Genomic DNA, 21567 nt, shown 5'->3' with positions numbered 1-21567 from the left:
GGAGGGAATGCTGTGCTGGAATTCCAGGGGGCTGCTGGGTAAAGAGCTCAGAGTTGGCAGGAGGCAAGGTGAGGTCACACATACCCCAAAAATGGGGAGAGGCAGGAGGCAGGGCAATGCGGGGACCAGGTAGAACTGGGGTGTGAAATTCAGGCCAACAGCCTCCAACAGGTTGAGCCCCGTCTGTCCAGATTATGCAATCAAGCTGGCAACCCTGGATAAACGAGGGAGATTGGTCTGGCTTGACTCAAAGTTCATCGGCGTTTTTCCCTGGGGAGTGTCCTGCCCGCAACACCCCGGGCCCCTGGCTAGATCCAGAAGTGGCCACCTGATACTGGCTCTGGCAAAGGGGGGCCTGGCAGAGGGCTTGGAACTCAGGGAGGAGAAGGAGCAGGACAAGAAAAAAATCTCGTGGGTTAGAAACGAGGCCTGGAGAGGTCCCTGGAGAAGGAATAGGGTCAAGGGGCAGGAGGGAACACCAAGTACGGGGAGCAGGTCTCTCCCTCCTTCTCCTAGGAGGTGGGGAAAGGCTCTATTGGGGGACAGCTGCCAGGCCAGCGCACTTGGGACAAGGAATTGCCTAGGTTTTCATTTTCCTGCAGGCCAGGTAGATGCCAAGCCCTCTGCAGCTTGGACAACACGTTCTATGGGCTTGCCCTTGCTCTGGAAGCTGAGCATCCCCTGGAACCAAGAGCTCATGCTGTCCTGCCACTATTTTGCTCTCTGCTGCATCTGCATGAGCTCCTCCTAGGTCGCACACGTGAGGTCCGCAGATGGGTTAGAAGGGCAGGGGGATTCAAGGGCACCGAGGCTTGTAAGAACTGGGCTGACAGCTGTAGAAAGTTCCCTACAGTGAGAAACTGGGCAGCAGGGAGCAGGGTGAGTGACTGAGGGTGGGGTGGGATGGGGTGGGGTGGACAGGTCTGCTTTTTCTCTTCCACTAGGTTAAGCAGAGAAATTCCAAATAAATGCAGGCCTTAAGTTATGACAGTACATTCTGATATCCATTAACTCTGAACACCTAAGGGGCAAACTGCAGTGTTTCACTTCCTCTGCAAAACCTCTATAAAGCTTTTCCTAAAAGCTGCGTCCCCCGCCCTCACTAACGTGTCTTTTGCTGAGTCCTAGAGTACAGTGGTTCTCTGACTTGAGCATGTATTGGAAGCACCTAGAAGGTGGAGGGGGCGTGGGACACCTCTGGATTTTAATAGTCTGGGGGAGGGGCCTGAAAATTTGCATTCCTGAGATGGGGCGGCTGGTCTGGGGAGCACACCTGGAGAACCACAGGAAGGAGGCAGGGCAATGTGGGGAATTCAGGCTTATAATTCAGGCTCTCTACCTTATAATTCAGGCTTCCTTTCCAGTTGTCTGCAACTGGTCCAGAATTAGTTTTTGCAGGTCAGTCTCTCAGCCAAATCTCAGTTCCTTTCGGGGGCGGGGACTGTGTGTTTTATATTTTCGTCTGCATCATTTGGCGTATTGTCAGACACCTAGCAGATGAAAGGCTAATATATTGGGAACTTTGTGGAGGGTTTGGTTTCTTCAAGCAGACAGGGATCAACTCTGGTGAATTTGAGGATTCCCACATTTTGCAAAAGAGCATCTAATTTTTCCTCATCACTTGCATGCATGGAGAAGATTCTTAATTTACTTTTCAGTAACATGCCACTCTCATGAAAGAAAAGCTCCAGTCTTGATTTAGGGGGAAAAAAAAAAGTTCATTCCTTCATCCTTCCAAACAAGGTACGGTACAACTGGACAATAATGCACATGACTGAAACAAACAGAACCACATTTTATATTGCTCACTACTCTTTAAATAAGTATAATTCCGATATTAGGGAAAAGAACTGCTAATCACATTAACACATTACAGAAATCAAAATTAACTTATCACACAAAATAAATTAAAACATTAAATATTAACCTTTTCAGTGCAACATACACAGAAGTCAGAGTAACAAGTTCTAAAAAAAAAAAAAAAGCCTCAGGTTTGTTATCATAAAGATAATGGAAAGTTGAATACTTCAGTAAGTTACTACCCTAGGAAGAGGGGCTGCTTTTCAGTACTGTGTGTTGTTCACCCCTAGATCTTTCCAAGAGCCTGGTAAAATCAGTGGCTGGAGAGGACAGGTCTCATGTTCCCACACTGAAAACAACTGTATGGGTTCGTCTTCCTCTGTGATGTCCCCTTGGGTGCTGGGCTTTTGAATCCTCCCCCTTCCTTGGCCGAGCAGGTTGGGAGAAACCAAAGCCCAGACCCTAGAGGGCAGGCAGGGTCTCCTGAGTAGTGCTGGAACCTGGTTGATCCATTTCTGCCAATATTGCCTGGAGAAGAGACTCCACGCGCGGTGAGACAACCCAGCCCTGGAAGATGGGGCTGAAGAGGCGCCTTCTTCTCCACCTGCAGAGCACAGATTCCCAGGAAGCTCTAGAACCATACCTCCTCCTACATCCCCGACGCATGGGCAGCTGAGGTACCAATCCCACCTCCTCGCTTCTTAGGAAAATAGACTCTGGGAGGCTGTGCGGCCTCCTCTGTGGGAAGACAACGGCCGAGCTCGGATCTTGCTTGATTTCAGGTGTGTCGGAACCATCTTCCAGATCAGTGTGGACTGTTGTCTATCTTTCCATCTAGAAGAAAAGGTTTCTGGCCGGTATGCTTAGACCCATCACAGCCTGTAGAGCAGTGGGCGAATCTAGGCTCCATAAAATATTTGCAAGCACCCCCTCTTCTTTTTTTTAATGGGGGCGTTTCGCTTCTCCTGAGATGGACACCGGAAGCTGCTTTGCTTCCCACTCCCAGGCATGCGGCTGCGGACCAGGAAAGGCCTCAGGAAGGAATCCCTAGTCATATCCTCAGGTTTCTCGAGGCCAAGGAAACACAGGGAACCCATAAAGATGGATTTGAAGATGCATTTTTAACCTCAAAAGGGGACATTTTTACAGCTAGCTCAAAATGTACCAATACCAAGAAATGGCCCAGGAATCCAATGTTTGCTGGTCATCTGATTTTTAAAGAGAAACTACAAAGAAGCAAGGTTCTCCTCTCCTGGGCACGGACAAAGGTCCATCCAGGCCTGCCTTCATCCAGTCTCTGTGGCTAACTCTTTTCAGACCTGCTGGTTTGCCGAGAACTGCCTCGGGAGCCACGCACAGGGAGGCACGCTGCTCGTTCCCCGCACGGTTCACGAAGTGACTGCACGGGCGTGAGGAAAGGGGCGCCGAGGACCAGAGCCTTCCCGGACACTGAGGTGACGTCCCTGCAGGGAACCTGGAAGGCTCTCATCCCTCTCTTACACCTCCGCAAAGCCTCTCGGGCTCTTGGAGACCAAACACAGGTCCTGCCCTCCCTCTGGTGACGAAAGCCCCACAAAACATCTCACGTGGGTTCCTCTTCTCTAAAGGCAATCAGACCTCAGAGAGTCTCTAAAAGACCGAGGAAAGATTGTGCTAGAGTCAGAATGTGACTGAAGCTAAAGACACACTACACCACTGGTCTCTCTCACCAGGCTCTCAGACTTTCTGGAGTGAAAGAAAAGAGTGAAAATTGGGGTGTCTGCAATCCCGTGCCAGTGGGACGGGTCTCTGAGCCAGATGCGACAAGTGGGCCTCCGTGTGCCTACCCGCGGCTGGAGGACGGGCGTGAGAAAGGAAGCTTCAGCCTGGAAGCTGTGTCAAAGGCCTCTGTAGCGGGCCAGCAGGCGAGCAGAACCCGTTTCTGCCCTCACTGCTTCATTCCGTCATCCCATCCGAGTGCCAGAACTAAGACACGCGGCACATAATGGTCTCAGTTGTAACAAGTAAATTCATCGAAATGGACAGATTGGGGAAGAAGAATTAAGGGAGGACAAAATAACCTGGTAGAAATTTTAAGCCAACTTGCTATATTTTAAAGGCCTCTTTCGTGATGGGTGGGGCCAGACACACTGATAGGTAGAGATCTTTCATTTTTCAAATGTTAGTGAATAAAGAGTTCCCTTACATAAGGACTTCACGTACTATTTCATTGTTATTCTGTGTACAGTTTTTAATGAAAATGTCTGGGGATGAGCTCTCTGCTGTTTAGCTGGAGGGAACCAGTGTTTCCCACAGGCAAGCCCAGGAGGTCAGAACACACCCAGAGGCCCATGAAAACATTTCTCCTTCTCTAAGGGGAAAGCAAGACCCATCCTGGTAGAGGTGACTTGTTAGAGTTTTTGTTAATAAAACCAGCATCCTGAATGAAAAAGAGAAAAAAAAAAATCACGGGGACATTTCTCCTAATGCTCGAAAATAAATAGGAAGGTTAAATTTCTCCTTTTAAAAATAAATCCACAAATAAACCGAACAGCAACATGGAAAGTAAATGACCAGTCCCCTTTTCGTGGATGTGGCCCGGAAGGCCTGTGGCTCTCCGCTTGTGCTCTATTTCTAAAAACATGGAGGGAACACTAGGAAGTTAATCTGTCTAATTGTGGAGCTGGGCAGTCCTGTGTTCGTCCCGAGGAGAGGCACACACAGGCACTCTCTCTTCTCTCCCCACAAAGCTACAAATCTTTGCTGCTGGACTGGCTAGCTTTTCTACTGGAATGTATCTGGGGGCCCTTCCTTGCTTTGTGTCTTAAATGCAAGACCTGTGAGCCCCAGTCTTCGCTCTCATCAGCAACTCCTCCTCTGTTTCCAATTCTGCACCCCCGGGGGGCTCTTCCCAAGCCTTAGCTGTCCCAAAGGGGCCAGACGGTTGTAATCAGTCAGCTAACTTTTCAGCCAGCATTACATACATCATTCGTGTAGAAGTCTGAAAAGGTTTTATGCTTTTTACATTGACTTAAGAGATTAAAAATGAAACCATCATCCATCTCATAAATAAGAAATGATCTCCGAGGCTGCTGACGACTTGGGAAGGTCCTCGGCATCATGTGTCTGTGGAAGATGTCGGGCTTGGCCGAGGGGCTCGGGGGCAGAGGACATACACGGCTCCTCTGACATTTGGCATCTTCCCGTAACCAATAGTTATCCTTTTCCACCTTCTTCTCCAATAAACGGATGAGAAAAAACTCAACGACAGCAATCTCTGGTGTTGAGGAGGATGGATACTGTTGTGGGGAGATGGGCCCATGGAAAAGAAACACAGCCTGGCCTCGGCGACTGGCAGAAGACCACAACATGTCTCTGGGCTCCGAGGCCGGCAGACGCACACACCTTAGCTACGTCAACCAGAAGTCCACCCCTTTGCAATTCTTTTTTGACCAGTCTTGAAACCGTGATCCACTGATTTCTTCTCTAGGTCACACCAAATAACCCCAAGCAGACAGAGTTCTTGACAGAGTTGTGAAGGAAGGCCCACAAAAGACAAAAAGGCTGCACAGGTGATTGCTGGCAGAGTAGGAAGCCAGCTGGTCCTGAAGAAGTCCTTTCTTCCTCAGGCTGCCACAGTCTATCTGGCCAAACTCCCTCTGGGCTCTTCAGACCACTGGAAGGAAGGAGAAACAAGTTAAGTGCTGCGGGCCAGCCCCCCAGCTGTGCTAGGAAAACAAGCTCGAGACAGAAACTTGGAGATGCATCAGCCAAGGTCACCAGGTTCTCTTGGGCAGACAGGCCCAAGCCCAGATTCCTCTGGTTCAACCTCAGGGGTAGCAGCTTCTGAAACTGTGCTTCTGGGACCAAAGGCAAGGCTGACTGAATGTGAAGTGAGTCACAGTAGCAGAGAATGGGGATACAGCTTGCTGTGAGGAGAGTCCGCCCAGCTTGGGGACAGCTCCCCTGGAAGGGGTGGCCTGGTGGGCAGCTCGTGAGCTGGTCCAGGACTCTGGGTGGCAGAAGGGCTTCCCCTCAGGCCATCTAAGATTGGACCCATTTGTTCCTCAGTGGGTGGGGCTCTGAGGCATTCTCTATGGCGCACGGGAGGCAGCTCTACTAGAGTCCGGCTCAGCCTGGACATCCTCCTGCCCTTTTCCCTCCCGTGGCTCCTCGGGAGCTGGAGAGGTACACATCATCTCCAGGAGCGGCCTTCAGTCTCAGTGGCCATCTCTGGAAGGCCAGACCCTTCTGTGGTGCAAAGATAATATCCTCCCAAATGCGGGCAGAGAAGGAACATTAATAAGAAACTTCCTCTACCTTAAATAGCTCTCCTGAGGTGAGCACAAATGGCACAAAATCTACTATAAATTTTCTGAAAAGATTTCAACTGTTTTTCTATTGGTGCCAAACAACAATCTAAAAACTTCCTTAGCTCAGTGGATGGTCCTTGGAGGCAGCAGGAGAGAGGGGTGCGGGGGCCTTCAGAGGCCCTGGTTCTCATCCTAGTTCCCTCGTGGACTGATGGTTGGACCCAAGCAGACCTTTGGCAGACTCAGTTTACCCGCACCACTCACAAATCCTCCTCCTCTTAAGGCCGTTAGAAGGATGAATAGATTAGCATCCTTAAGAGCTGTGGGCCTCCTAGCTGACAAGAACTGCTCATGCACAATTACTACGGCTCCTGAAGAACAAATAAAGTGCTCTTGGGCCTTCGGTGCCTGCCAGGGCAGATCGCCAAGAGGTTTAATGGACATGTCGGTGCTCCAGCTTCCCAGCCACCCTTCTTCCTACTCTCTGCAACCGTGAGCTTCTGGAATGGCAGCTGCTGACCAGAGAAGGTCACCCTTGGTGTTAGCCTGCGGTGACGGTCTCCTGTTCCACTACTTCCCGAAAAGGAACTTCAGGTTTTTGATGGGCTTGACTGGTCACAAGAGCATTTCAGAAAATCTTGTTGATGGGTGACTCTCCAGGGCTTGTCTGGATAAAGGAGCCATTTGCCTCCATGAGCCCCGAGCTGGTCATACCCAGGTGAGGACTCCTGAGAAGCAGGTTTGGTCCCACTTCCGGATGCCCAGTATTCTTCGTGGATGTCAGTGAAAATACTCACGAAGAAATGGTAAGCTTAAAGATCACAAGAGCCCAGAGCTAAACAGTGGTCTGAGAGCTGTAGGCCAAATCCCTCATTTCACTGATGGGAAAGGGGAAGGGACTTGCTCAAGGGAAAGAGAGCGAACATCCGTTGTGTCTATAGTTTGTGATACACTCTGCTCAGTCCTCTACATCAGCACTCATCCAATTTGCACAACTTTTAAATAAGAAAACGAAGGCTCAGAGAGGCCAACCAACTTGTCAGAGGCCACACAGACTAATGAAGATAAAAGAGCTTTTTTCTGAGTGAAACGTACCTTAGGATAAACTCAACCTGACTTGGGGTGGACCAACACCCTCTTCCTTTTCTCCCTCTTCCTGCAGCACCCTCTAAGAACGTCTGCCCTGCCCTGGAGAAGGTGGTGGTCCCCTCTCCATCCACTCGTGTCTCCCAAGGGAGAGAGGCCCCTCGTCGCGACAGCCCCTTACCTGTTTCGGAGTGGCAGCAAGCAGTCCTTCCCTTCAGCAGGGCACTGGGCTTCTCATGCCGGCAGATGAGAGCCTGGCACCACTCACAGTGTTTTCGGACCTGGCAGCAGCTGTGGACAGAGAACATGGGCTGGGCAGGAGCCTAGGGCAGGCGGGCCCAGCTGGTGCAGCGGTCATGGGAAGAGCCCACTGGGTGGCTCTGGGCTCTGCAGCGACCTTCCCACCAGGGCCTCCAGAGGGCCAGCTGCACATAGCCAGGGGCTGAGCACCCTGCAGGGTGGTGGCTTTTGGGACAGATGCTGGCTGGCAACAAAGGCACCTGTTTGGCCCTCAAAGACCAGCTCTGCAAGCACAGCTCTGCTCCTGGCTCTCGGGGCAATGCAGCAGGTGGGGAAGCCCTCAGAAGGGTGGTCAGTGCTGGGACAAGGCAGCCACTGCGGGCTGGCGGGGCTGTGAGGGTGTGTGTGTGGGAAGCATCCCTCACGTCCTTGCCAGCAGCAAAGCAAGGAACAAGGATGGGCTGAACAGACCCGTGGGAAGAATGAGAGAATGAGTTGCAAATCGCCACAGCTTTGAATCTTTCCGTGGACTACCATTTTCTAGCTGTGGCAAACCCAACCTCTTGGTGAATGCGTGTTACCCGGAGCCCTGGAGCCCCAGGTTTCTGAGTGCTCCTGCCCCACTCTGTGCACAGGAGTGAACAGTGTGCAGAGTTCACATGAAGAGAGAACCAGGGAACCCAAAACAAGGGCAGAAGAAAGCACTGAGGAAGACACTGATGATGCAGAGACACTCAGAGCTCTTTTGCATGGGATATCACAGAGGACTTTGTTTCTCCTCATTCTAACCTTGACCTGTGCCTAATTCGTGCATCTTCACTGGGGATGGGCAGGGTCTCCTCGTAGACATGGGCCCAGAAACAAAAGAGAAAACAAACCTGTTGCTGTGTTGCCCCCTTGGGGCCTGGTGGCATTTCATGATCCCCAGCCCCTCTCTCTGGGCACTATCCTGGGAAGGCCGCCAGGGCCCCCGAACCTTTGAGCAGCAGAGCCAAGAAGGAGCCTGAGAACTTCCTGCCCAACACACTTCTGTCCTGGGTGGCCAGAGCAGTCTGCCTCTGCATGGCGCCCTGCTGAGCTGCAGAGTCCCAGATCTGGAGGGATCTAGAGGACCCGATTCCAGATCCATCCATCACTAGAGGTTGTCTTTTGAAGTCGGCTAGCAGTGGGCTTATCCCAGCCACTTCCTAGCAAGGAGCGTTCCAGGGCAGTGTGACTAAGGCCTCCAAGTACCTCTGGCACAGGATAGGCTGGTCCCAACCAACTCTCCAACTCAGGAGGGCCCCAGGCGCAGGCACCCAGTGGCCTGGCTGGGGTAAGGGCTTAGTGTCTGGCTCAGGGATTCTGGACTGGTCTCTAGCAAGGATGGGCTGGCAAAAGACAGAGGGGAAGTGAGGGGCGCCTGGGTGGCTCAGGGGTTAAAGCCTATGCCTTCAGCTCAGGTCATGATCTCAGGGTCCTGGGATTGAGCCCCACGTCGGACTCTCTATTCAGTGGGGTGCCTGCTTCCTCCTCCTCTCTGCCTGCCTCACTGTCTACTTGTGGTGCCTGTCTGTCAAATAAATAAATAAATAAATAAAAATCTTAAAAAAAAAAAAAAAAAGAAAAAGAGGGGAGGTGAGACTGGCTTCCTCCCTGGGAATGAGAGAGGCCATCCAGGCATCAAAATTAGCTCTTAAATCCCTCTGGAGAAGCTCACAGGGGCACCCTGAGGCTCTGGGACCCTCCTGGCCACAGAAATAGAGGATAGTGGACTTGACAGGTGAGTACATACAGCTTGACGACCACAAGAACTGCCCTCATGCACAGGAGAGTCTGGGCTATGTTACAGCATGAGCTCGGGCTGCTCATCCACCACCTTTTCCAAGACAGGTGGGAGTAGAGCATGTTCGGCTTGAAGAGGAAGGAAAGGCCAGCTCAGTTCAACCTCATCCCTCACCCTTTAATGCTGGCTTGGACCGGTTCCCGTCAACAGCGTGGGGCTCTATGGGACATCAGTTTGTCACCAGAGCCGGAGGTGTGTATGTTGCCTCAACAGTGGCAAACCAATAACCAAACAGGACAGAGACTCCTAATTTTTTGTCCAGACTGCGGACAGCCTCAGAGGGCTCCTGTCTGGCCTCCTTCATTAACACACAGCGGCTTCCTCCAGCCCTCACCAGAATGGCCCATCCCCCACTGTCTCCATCCTTAGTGAATCTACATCAAGCTGACTGGGAGCCTTTAGCTCTTCTGGGAATGCCTTATGCATCACTGACTCTGTATACTTTCTTAGAGGACCTGCTCTGTGAATTAGAGGTCTCTAGACATTTCTAGGGACCACGTCTGCCCAGATGCTGTGACTACAGCACTAGGGAAGTCTCTGTCTGTGGAGCAGTCCAGTTGGGAGATATGGGCAAGCAAATAAGCCCAAGAAAAGGGTCTCCCTTGGGCTAGGGCTCAGGAAGGCTTTCTGGAAGATGCAAGATGAGTTTTGGAAGACGAGAAAGGGCAGAGGAGTGGAGAAGGGGGAAGGGCTGCCATCAGCCTGTCCAAAGAGCAACTGAGACCTCCAACATGGCTCTGGGATTTGCAAAGTGCCTTTGGCAGAGAGGAAACTCCTCTGCCGCTTGCCACAGGAAGCTGGGAGTCACTTCTAGTTTGCTCTGGAATGCCCGCACATGCCCATCATCACTCTGGAGGCTCCAAACCCAACAGCAGGCAGAGAGTAGATGAACCTCTGCCTCCCCGCTGGCTTCCAACAGCGTATAGAGCCCCCACTGGGGACCCTCCCAGGATGGGTGCCCTTGACCGCGGGTGGCCATGACCGAAATTCCTCTCAGCTCTGCTGACACCAGTCAGACACCCCAGCAGTAAACCATGCCCAGGTGGCCGTGTCGTCTGGCCATGGGACTGATGGCTCGGGGAGGAAGTCCGGACTTCAGGGGTGACAAACACTTACTGTATCAGCACACATGCGATGATGAGGACAGCCAGGGCCACGATGGAGACCACCACCAAGGCGGTGATGGCCTGCTTCTTCTGGCTGGCGGCCACCACGGCCAGGAGGTCGGCATGCTCACACCGCGCACCCACATACCCAGAATGGCAGCTGCGGAAGAAAGGAACGTCAGCATGTTCTTCTGACAGTGCTCTGATTCCCCCAACCTTCCTCCCGCTCCCAGGGAAGGCTGGGCCAGAGGGTCCCAAAGCTGTAGGGAGAGTCCCAAGGAGCCCCTCCAGCCTCTGCAACTCAAGGCCAAGGTGTCCGAAAACTCGCTCCTCCTTCCCCGTGTGGGCACCTCTTGGTAGGAGGACAAGGGGCCACTAATCAGCTTGCTGATGTGAGGAAGCACCTCACTGTAATGCACTAGGTCAGATGCTGGGGACAAAGAAGGCAGCACATGTGTTTAGGACACCAAGTTCATTTTGGCAGTTCATAAAAACCCAGGTTATTTTTAAACTAAGTGTATGTATTCAGAATTCGATGATAAGAGAAAGAAAACACACCAAACCAGACACAGGCTGTGGTCTGCTTTTTGATTATCTTCATCAAATTTAATTAGCTCTATGAGCATTTACTGGGGGGAGGGGCGCAGCACACAGTGTTCCTCCTGAGGTAGGGGCCAGTGCCACCTTCTAGTAAATGCAGGACCTGGGAAGCCACCAGTCGGCTTCTCATTTCCAGTGACACTTGGCCTCGTTCCACTGGAGATCGGTAAGGGCACAACAGAGGTCATGCCCTTGAACGTGCCCTGTGGCCTGTGAAGGTCACTGCCTATACCAAGGTGATATTACTGGTATTACTAATATCCAAAATCTCTTTCACTTAACAGCCTCTTCCCTCAGAAGGCTGATGCTGCTCACAGCCCCCTCCTCCCCCCACCATCCTGGGCCGCCACAAGTGGTTCTTATAGGATGTTCCCCAGGACTGGTTCCAGCCATAAGGAAGGGACGGTCATTTTCTGATGCAGGCATTCTCCCCCCTCCAAGCATATGAGTTTGCTCAACAGAAGACACTTTGCTTATGCACAGGTCCTACTGCCCAGATGACTTTGTGATTGCAAAGAAAATGTTTGATCACCACTGTCTTCTCGGAGGGGAAGCTCTCTTCCCACAGGGACTTCCCCAAGAGCAGCCTTGCACCAAACATCACACACTGGATTTAAAGTTCTTGCTTTTCCCCCCAAAAGTCACGGCAATGATTAGATAAACTTTTTTTTTTTTTTAAGGAGTCTACCTTTTGATGAAATAGCCAGTCTGTCACCTTCACATTTAGATTAAAAGGCCTTTGAAGAACAAGGGGAAAGGAAAGAGGATTAAGGGCCCCTGTTGCCTGCTCCTGTGTCAGGGGCATTACCTTTGTGGTTGCCCTAAGCCTGTGCTCCTGGGCTGCCAGACCCCAGATGCCAGAGGGATAACTTGGAACCACAAGATAAGCACAGTGTATTTTTCTGGAGCATAGGTTTCACTCAATGTTAACAAAAATCTAATCATTTTAGGGGCGCCTGAGTGGTTCAGAGGGTTGAAGCTTCTGCCTTCAGCTCAGGTCATGATTCTGGGGTCCTGGGATTGAGCCCTGCACTGGGCTCTCTGCTCAGCAGGGAGCCTGCTTCCTCCTCCTCCTCTCTCTGCCTGCCTCTCTGCTTGTGATCTCTGTCTGTCAAATAAATAAATAAATAAAATCTTAAAAAAAAAATTAATCATTTTAATGTGAAAAGAACAGGTACAGTATTGTTTAAGATTTAGGACACACAGGGGCGCCTGGGTGGCTCAGTTGGTTAAGCAACTGCCTTCGGTTCAGGTCACGGTCCTGGAGACCCCGGATCGAGTCCCACATCAGGCTCCCAGCTCCACGGGGAGTCTGCTTCTCCCTCTGACCTTCTCGCCTCTCATGCTCTCTCTCACTGTCTCTCTCTCAAATAAATAAATAAAATCTTAAAAAAAAAAAAAAAAAGATTTAGGACACACAGGAGATGCTGCAAAAATTGTTGCTTCGGGTTTCACCTGGGATTCCAGAGCACACAGGCTTGTCTTCAGCCCTGTTTAGTGGGAGGCTTTCACTGGGGCTCTTTATCCCACAGCCCCCTTGTTATATGCTTTACTTAAAGGTATTTTTTAGTTTGAATTCAGGCCCTTGCTTTTCTGTTAAGGGTTACTGTACATTTGACATACGTTCTGCCTTTTAATCCTTGCCCAGAAAAAAACCAAGTCATTGACCTGTGCTGCCCTGCTAGGGAAAGGAGAAATTCACACTCAGGTCTGCTCAGCCCAGAGTCTGGGTTCTTGCATAGCCCAGTGTCCGGGCTGCTTCCTCCCTGGGCAGTGCGGTGAGGGTCTGTGTGCTTGTTTGTGAAAGGTCTAGGCTATAGAAGGTAAGCACTCACATTTCTGAAGTGTTCCTACCCTGACCTGCAGGCCCTGGGAGAGGAGGGTTCTAACATCTCCCCAGGCACTTGGTTCTGTGAATCTTATGGACTTAACCCATCAACACGGGGGACTCCAAGAAATTCTATTTAAACAAAAGTGTGGCATCCAAGCTCTAATTACAGCACATACCATTTATTGCCAAACTCCTATATGAATTGATCTCTTTTAATTCCAACAATCACAGGCACATGTGAGCTCAGGGTGGCTGTTTACCTTCTTTACAGATGAGGAAATGGGGGCCTGGGGGCTTCTCAGGGTTTAAAAACTAACAATCTCAACCAGGAAGGCTGGTTACTATCTGCATTACTAGGGTAATGCAGATCGGTGTGGAAGACACTCTGGGGTAGTGATTTCATGACAAGCCCACAAACCTCGGTGCCAGAAGAAAGACGGATTGTTCACTGCCCTGTAAAGAGGTATCCTTGCTGTAGGCGTGGCAAGTCGCCACGGTTTCCTCCAAACAGTGCCATCTTAACTCAGTGAGAAAGAAAACCCTCTGGGCTGGGTCACTACCTTCTGCTGACTTTCCATATGCTTCCTTTCAGAGGAACATTCCCCGTTTGTGTGCTGGGCACTTTACAACCAGTGTGGCCTCAATACTGGCAGGGGTCCTAGCCCGGTGGGAAAGTCTTCATGTCAACAAGAATGTCTCTGTCGCCCAGTGTCACAGCTGTAAAAACTCACATCTCAGTCTCCCTGAATTAGGGAGCCCAACGTGCTCATGAACAAAAACTTGCCCAGCGAGGCACACGGTTGCTGCCTAACAGGCGAGACTCCAGGTCATGGCCTTGGAGAGCACTGAGAAGAGTGGATCTTTGCCCCAAGCAGCCCAGGTGCAGCTAGGAGGCAGAATCACCCATGATCCAGATCCTTGGGCCTTACCCAAGATCAAAATCTCTCGGCAAACAGGTGTTTTGAAAAAAGCCAAAAGGAATTCTGATGAAGCCAGAGTTGAGAGCCACCATGAAGGTTTCCCTAGGGACATCCACTTTGGCTGTCCACTAGAATTGCCTGGGGAGCTTGAAAAAATCCTGAGGTCCATCCAGACCATACTCGAGACCAACTACGTTACTATCCATGGGAGTAAGGCCTGTTATGAGTGTTTCTAAAGCTCCCAGATGATTCCACTGGGCAGCCAAAGTCGAGAGCCACAATTTAGAGTTTGGGGCCTAGGGGTGGAGGCAGGCCCCTTCTTCTCCCCCATCATCTGTAACAGTGGGGAGGATTCCCAGTTGCTTTTTTATAAGGTGGGGAAAAGAAAAAATTTGGTGACATAACTTTTCTTGAAACAAACAAATAAGCAAACACTTCCCAAGCTTCTACTGATATTAGACTTCATTATGCCGATTATATTAGGCACAAGTCACATAAGGAGGGGAAGAGTCACCTCGCCTGGGTGCAAATGAATCAGGCCTGACTCAGCTGCTGTTCTCTCTTTCACCTCAGCTAGGCCCTGGTTCCCACCTGACTGCATAGTGGAATCGCCCAGGAAGATATGGAAAATGCCAGGGCCCACCCCCAGAGATGCTCATCCAGTTGGTCTGGGCCCCCAGGTGATTCTAATGTGCATCCAGGCCTGAGAACCACTGAGGTAGAACCATGGTTTAAGAACCAACAATTTGAAACCTGCATTCTCCTTCTCCTTCCTTTGCTCCCTCCCCCTCCCTCTGGGCATTTCCTCAGGCCGGTGGCTATAAAATGGTTCCCCACCTATCAGGCGGGGGTGGGGGGTGGTGGGGTTGGGGGGTGGTGGGGGGTGGTGGGGGTGGGAGGGTAGCGGAGTAGAGGGAGTGGGAGATGCCACACCCCTGTTTCAGAAAGGAATCTGAACAAAATCCGAGTTGTTTTATCACAAGGGGGAATGGAAAATGGGTTAAGACTGAACATGTTCTTATATCGTTTGACCAACTTCATCTGTCTGTCTGTAGTGGGTTTTACCAAACACGAAGGTCCTGGAATGCTGTTTTGTCTTCAGGGTTCTGAAATGAGGCTCTGGAATCCCATTCAGGCCATTTCTCCCAAAGAAGAACCAAAAAGAAAGAAGCGTACAAGGAAGAAAGAGCGTAGCACAGAAGGCAAAAGGAGGCCCGCTGAGCGGCCACATGAGCCGTCATGGCTGGAGATGAAGGCCGTGTGCTCCAGCCAGGTGGATCCCCGAGGCTTTTCCATTTTTGTCACTCAGTCAAGATTGCTCTGGGGCTTTTCATAGGAGCAAACTGTGGCTGTAGGCCACTCTGTACAGGAAGAATGAAATGACCCACAATGTGCCTTTCTCTCCCCTCTGCCGAGGGCTTATGGACCCTCCAGTCCCACAGACTTGTTCTGGTTTTTCCCTTAAGTCCCTGTTTCACCTGTTCACAGGGCCCTTTTCCAATTTTCAAGAAATATGATCATGCATATAGGGCTATGCTCTTAAATGTCCTTTCTTAAAAAACTTCTCTAACTGGAAAAAGAATGTTTCTAAGCAAATTGGAAAGTATATAAATTATAATAAAGCAGAAAGGAAAAAAAAAGTGCACACAGTTGCCAACTCTACCTCCCCAAATGGCAAACAGACATGTTTCTCTTTAAACTATTTCTATCTAGTTTTTAACATATATATAACACACACACATATATATATGTTGTGTGTGTGTGTGTGTGTGTGTATATATATATATATATATATATATATATATATACACTTTTTTTTTTTTTTTTTACAATTTTGCATCAATATTTCATTTCACATCTCCTCCCCATGTTACTACGTCATTAGAAAACTGCCAGGTATGGGGCGCCTGGGTGGCTCAGTCATTGGGTGTCTGCCTTTGGCTCAGGTCATGATCTCAGGGTCCTGGGATCAAGCCCCGTGTCGGGCTCTCTGCTTGGTGGATAGCCTGCTTCCTCCTCTCTCTCTGCCTGCCTCTCTGCCTACTTGTGATCTCCATCTGTTAAATAAATAAATAAAATCTTAAAAAATAAATGACAGTAAAACTTCACAGAGTTGTTATGAGAATTGAGTTAATATCTTGTGAAGTGTCTGACTCAAGTGCTGTGTAAGTGTTAAAAATGTAAATAAAAGTATGGGAGCAGTTTTAAGGCTCTCGAGAGACGTTGTCTTTATAAACAATGATGTATTCTCTGGCAGGCGGCTAGTCCTCTTTTAGCCAAGTCTTTTGGCACAGGTCCCAAGACACGGTTTTCAGTATGAGGGCCGAGGACTGAATTGATTAAGGACCCAGGACCATAGTTTTAGAAATATATTTACATGAATCTGTCTGCCATGGAGAAATTCCACAGGGCTGTGGTGGGAGTGGGGAAACTGAGTCCAAGGACACCTATACTGGGCTTACCCACTGTTGGCCTCTTTAGAAGTGGATTCACCAAGCCCTATAACCTCTTCACTTCCAGGGCTGGGGAGGAGGGGTCTGGATGGGGTACAGGCTTCCACTCTGCAGCTCTGATCTTGGAGTCTCATGGACAGCCATGGGTTTGGAGGTCTTCCCGACTTCCACTGCTCCTTTTGGCAGGACCTTACAACATCCTCCGGCCATGGCAATGGTCACAGTGTCTGGTAACTGAGCCCTCCTGCTCTGGGGAACTGGGCTTGAATGTTCTCTGCTGCTGTCTAATAGAACTGTTACGATGATGGAAATAGTCTATATCTGCGCTGTCCCATATTGTAGCCACCAGCCACTTGGAGCGGCCGAGTATTTGAACGGTGGCAGGTGAGGCCTGGAAACTAAATTTTAATGAAGTGAATTAATTAAAATAGCCCTGTGTGTCCAGTGGCTCTCATCTTGGACAGCAACAGCTTTGCAAGCTTATGGTCACTGGGTCCTCATAATGATCCTGTGAAATATTAATATCCCCATTTATGGGACTAAGCCACTTGTATGAGAGACTCGGGTCTGGCCTCCAAATCCATTCACTGCTGTGTTATCCTGCCTGGGGGTAGGACATTCAGTGTCTGCTTCCTATGTGGGGAGAGAGGGAATGAGATTATGTATGTTCTCCAGATTTATGCATGGAAGAATGTCATAGCTGCTGCTGCTGCTGCTTTTTTTTTTTTTTAAAGTAAGCTCTAGGGACACCTGGGTGGCTCAGTTAAGCATCTGCCTTCAGCTCAGATCATGATCCCAGGGTCCTGGGATCGAGTCCCACATCGGGCTCCTTGCTCAGCGGGGAGCCTGCTTCTCCCTCTGTCTGCCATGTCTCCTACTTGTGCTCTCTGACAAACAAACAAAAAAAATCTTTTATTTTATTTATTATTTTAAAAGTTTTTTTGTGTGTGTTTTTAATTTTTATTTATTTATTTTTTTAGAGAGAGATCACAAATAGGCAGAGAGGCAGGCAGAGAGAGAGGAGGAAGCAGGCTCCCTGCTGAGCAGAGAGCCTGATACGGGGCTCAATTCCAGGACCCTGAGATCATGACCTGGGCTGAAGACAGAGGCTTAACCCACTGAGCCACTCAGGCGCCCCACAAAAAAAAAATCTTTTAAAAAAAATAAAGTGGGGACGCCTGGGTGGCTCAGTTGGTTGGACAACTGCCCTCTGCTCAGGTCATGATCCTGGAGTCCCGGGATCAAGTCCCACATCGGGCTCCCAGCTCCACGGGGAGTCTGCTTCTCTCTCTGACCTTCTCTTCGCTCATGTTCTCTCTCACTGTCTCTCTCTCAAGTAAATAAATAAAATCTTAAAAAAAAAAAAATAAAGTGAGCTCTATGCCCAATGTGGGGTTTGAACTCATGACCCCAAGGTCTAGAGTTACATGCTCTACCAACTGGGTCAGCCTGGTGCCCCAAGGTCATAATTTAACCCCTACACACCATCATCTGCCAGCTGTTGGGATGACAGAAGATCATCCAGAAAATGGTTCGAGCCCCAAACTGCTCCCTGTCTTAAGCTCTTGGGGTACATCCTCAGTCACATCGTGGCCTGCTGGTAGACTGATGACAGTCTCTTCTCTTCAGATGTCTGACTCTGTTCAGATCCCACTAGAATGTACTATGGCCAGGGCCATGTGAAGTGTTTTCCTTGGCTCAGCAATTTGTTTTCACACTTCGCTGTGGGAAAGTCAAGTCAGGGAGTTTAGTCACTGAAGAGCATTTTGAACAGGTGAGAAACTTCAAACTGGTTGCCACTGGCTGGGGACACTGGAACTCTTAAAAACTGTCACCTAGATGTCTTCCTTCAACTGTTTTCCTTTGTTTGAAGGCTTCTACCGGCAGCAGACCAGGAGCACGCTGAATCTGCCTCAGGGGAAAATGGCGTGCAAGTCCTAACCTTGCCTTTCTATGGCTTTAATGTCTCTGGAAATCCTTTTCCTATTTGTTTCCTGAGTTAGTTGGGCGCTAGCGGGGATTTATTAAAGGAAGACATAAAATACCAGCCAGGGTTCAACTGAAATGTAAGTGTTTGATGATTTTATTCACTACCTTTGGCTACTTCTGACTAGTTATTTGTTTTAACTTTTTTTCTCTATCTCATATTTTAGTGTGAGATGTCATTTAGGTTCTCTGGAAACCTAAAGACTATTGTTCTTATAAAAAACAAAGCTTACACGAGACAGTGTTTTAGAAAGAGCTCCTTCTTTTTAGACTCTCAGTTTGGGTTGCTGTGGGTTTTCTTTATAAGGCCATGACATATATGGCCTTCCCTCAAGGTATGTTGGTTTTATTGACCAGAATGTGTGTGTCAGCAAACCCAAACCTGGGGCAGTTCATACGAGTGGGAACAGAATGTTCTGCTTTCTCTGCACAGATCACAGTTTCTGGTCTAGTGGGGAATTAATTAATTATGCCATTCTTCTAGGTACTGGAATTACAAAGGGTATAGGGCGTGGTCCTGTCCTCACCGAGCTTAAGAGCTCACACGGCAGGAGTGAGCAAAGTGGGCTGCCATGATTGAGGCGAGCGGAAGCAACAACAGGACAGTCAGGGGCTGACATCTGCTTTGGCATTGGGGAGCAGTGGGGAGAGGCGGGGGGTGAGGACCAGAGAGGGCAAGCCCTGTTTGGCGGATGGTGGGGCTGGCACACCTGTATTCCAGCCAAATGGCACACTTGGGAATTCAGGCCTGACCTGATGCTACCATCTTTCTGTTTATTCCATCGGGCTGGACATTCACATGGAGAGTGAAACACGGCTTCTAAAATGCTGACAACAAATTAAAACTACCAAAGAACAACGCAGATCATCATCCACTGTCCCGTAAAACACATCTGTGGGCTGAATATAACCCACTGGGCTGCCAAGATCTGGTGGGGAAACTGAGGTAAAGAGGTGGTAATTGCTTGCATGGCTATGTATCCCCACCAATGGTCAGCTTCTCCAAACCACAAGGATGGCCCAGATGTTTCTGGGAGATCCCGCAGTCGGCCCACAGAAAGGACTTTAAGAGTCTGTGGTTGGAGCAAAGAGCTTGGGAATGACCTCGATGTTTCTCTTTACATGGGGAAGATGCCAACAGCTTTCTTGCAAACGAAAGAGCTTAGTGACTTGAGATGTTAAAAAGCAATATTCAACTAAGTAAATTTTAAGATCAAATTGGTTTTATTCATTGATTTATGAATCAGACTGTATCCCATCTAGTCAGTGGAAAGGAGTTCCAAGGAGCAGTACAAGGTGGGAGACTTATGTAAGCAGAAGGGGGCAGAGACAGGGAAAGAGTAAATGACCTCATCTTTCTTTGGGGTACAGAAGGGGGTCTATCAATCACTAGAGCTGACCAGGGAAATTCCAGATGGATGGACTAAGCATGTTTCTGGGGCCGGCTGAAACTGCAATTGGGTCAGGTACTATGTTTTGGTTTGGGCTTAGCACAAGTGACTCCATTTTGGATCTGTTGTTTCTTTTTTAGCAGAGATGAACTTTTTAGACCAAGACAGAATGCCCTCTGGGGCAGTAGCTGAGCACACAAGTCTGGGAGTTTGAGTCAATCAGACTGAATCCTAAACTCTGCCATTTACTAGCTCTGGGACTCGGCAAATTGCTTCTGTGAGCTGACTCAGTTTTCTCATTTATGCAACAAGAACAAGAATTCCCACTGGTGAAGGGAGTTGTGAGGACTCAATGAGTTACTATATATGGAGAGAGTGCTGGGAGCCAGGCCTGGCACCCAGCTATAGCTTTTATCGAAAGCTTATTATTAATAGTGATATTTATAATGTGAATTAGGGGAGAGACAGTCAGTCATCCTGATTTTCCAAAAGCAATGGTGTGTAAGTTTGATGGACGATTAGCTCCCCGGGCCAAGAGCGGGGCTTGGGATCCCCAGTGAAGAGAACAAGAAAGCACCAGCACCTCTGCTCTCCCTCTCCCCTAGGCCCGCCCCTGCCCCATTGGCTTTCAGAAGGCTTCCGCCTTTACAGGATAGGGAGGGCTCAAGTTCTGTAGACTTGACCTGGGGGCCTCATGCAGTCCTCCTACAAGGAAGAAGGGAGACAGCCTACTTCACCAGGTGAGGCTTGCGCCCAGGAGGGAAGAGGAAAGCCCCCCTCCCCCCGCCCGGCCTTTTCTGCACAGACTCTCCAGAGCCTCAGTAGCTCTCGGGCTAATGCATCTGACACCCTTAGCATCACAGTTAAGCACTTAGCTTCAGGAGCTCGACCGTGGACATCTGACCATAAGCTCTGCCCTGCGATCTGGGCACGAGCTCTCTGTGCCTAACTCGTGGGGTTGTGGGGAGGATTACCTGAGTTAGCACACAGATCATGCCTGGGACAGTGTCCAGCGTGAAGCGAACAAAATTCAATAAGTGCTGGCTTTTGTTAACATTTTAGTATCACTTACTGGTATTATTAAGTTGGACTGTAAGGCATTGCTACCTTTCCACCAGTCATGACCTATAGAAATGACAACTTCATACAGATGGGAGGTTTCAGTTGGGGGTGGAGGGCGGATTTTGTTTCCCCGCCCCCCCCCCCCCAGGGGACATTTGGCGATCTGGAGACATTCTGATGGTCACCACTGTGAGATGTTCGTTCTCCTGGCACCTGGTGGGTGGAGGCCAGGGTTGCCGCTAACATCCTCCTGCCCAGCAAAGGACTACCCAGCCCTGAATGTCAATAGCACCAAAGTTGTGTATGGGGCCCTTTAAGAGTATTCAATTATGCACAGATTCCTTTTCTTAAAACTTCCCTTCCCCAAATGAACGTGCCTCTCACTGCCTAGAGAATAAAGGCTCACTTCCAATAAGCTCTGGCCTCCAATTTGTCTCCAATCTTATCTCCTCCTGCTGTAGATATAACAGGTAGCCCATAATAGCAGGCCCCCCAATGCTCCAGGCCCGGAATAACCTCTCTGTTCTCCCCACTAGGCATACCTTAACATCTGCTCTGGGGAGCTTTCCTCAAGTGCCTTTCTTTCCCAGGATGGCTGACCATGGCACTCCCCAGTGGATCTTAGGTAATGTGACTCCTGGGTCCCATTCCTGGAGATGATGATTCAGTGGGGTGGGGTGGGGCTCAGCTCTACATTAAGCAGCAGCCCCAGGGGGCTTGTGCTCGGCCTGGCATGGAAACCACCACGCGCTGGCGCACATCTTGATTTCCAAGCCGTTTTTTGTTCTTTACAGTTTATGTACACTAACTGTTTGCATGCACTTCCAGCTTATTTTATTAGCTGTGCTGTAAAGATGCTGGAGGGCAGAGACCTCTTCCTGGAGACGCTGCCTACTCAGAGGGATCCAACCCAACACCTTGCCCTCTAGGAATTCTAATGAGTGAATTAAACTTGGATCCAGAACTTTACAGACT

The 21567-nt window shown here is 49.6% G+C and overlaps 1 protein-coding gene across 1 annotated transcript in view; it reads right to left on the bottom strand.

Moving 5' to 3' along the window:
* Positions 1-1697: 1697 nt before the first annotated feature.
* The window catches only part of TGFA (transforming growth factor alpha), a 108004-nt gene continuing 88134 nt past the window's right edge, over positions 1698-21567 (bottom strand). The window contains exons 4-6 of the mRNA XM_082746589.1: positions 10360-10509; positions 7360-7469; positions 1698-5455 (exon numbers count right to left, since the gene is read on the bottom strand). Coding sequence (XP_082602715.1) covers positions 5448-5455; positions 7360-7469; positions 10360-10509 — 268 coding nt within the window. The 3' untranslated portion in view covers positions 1698-5447. The remainder of the gene's footprint in view (positions 5456-7359; positions 7470-10359; positions 10510-21567) is intronic.

Source organism: Mustela nivalis (assembly GCF_964662115.1).
Source record: "Mustela nivalis genome assembly, chromosome: 8".
NCBI classification, from domain to species: domain Eukaryota; kingdom Metazoa; phylum Chordata; class Mammalia; order Carnivora; family Mustelidae; genus Mustela; species Mustela nivalis.
Note: the sequence above shows the minus strand (reverse complement) of the source record. Positions and strands in the feature narration are given on the sequence as shown.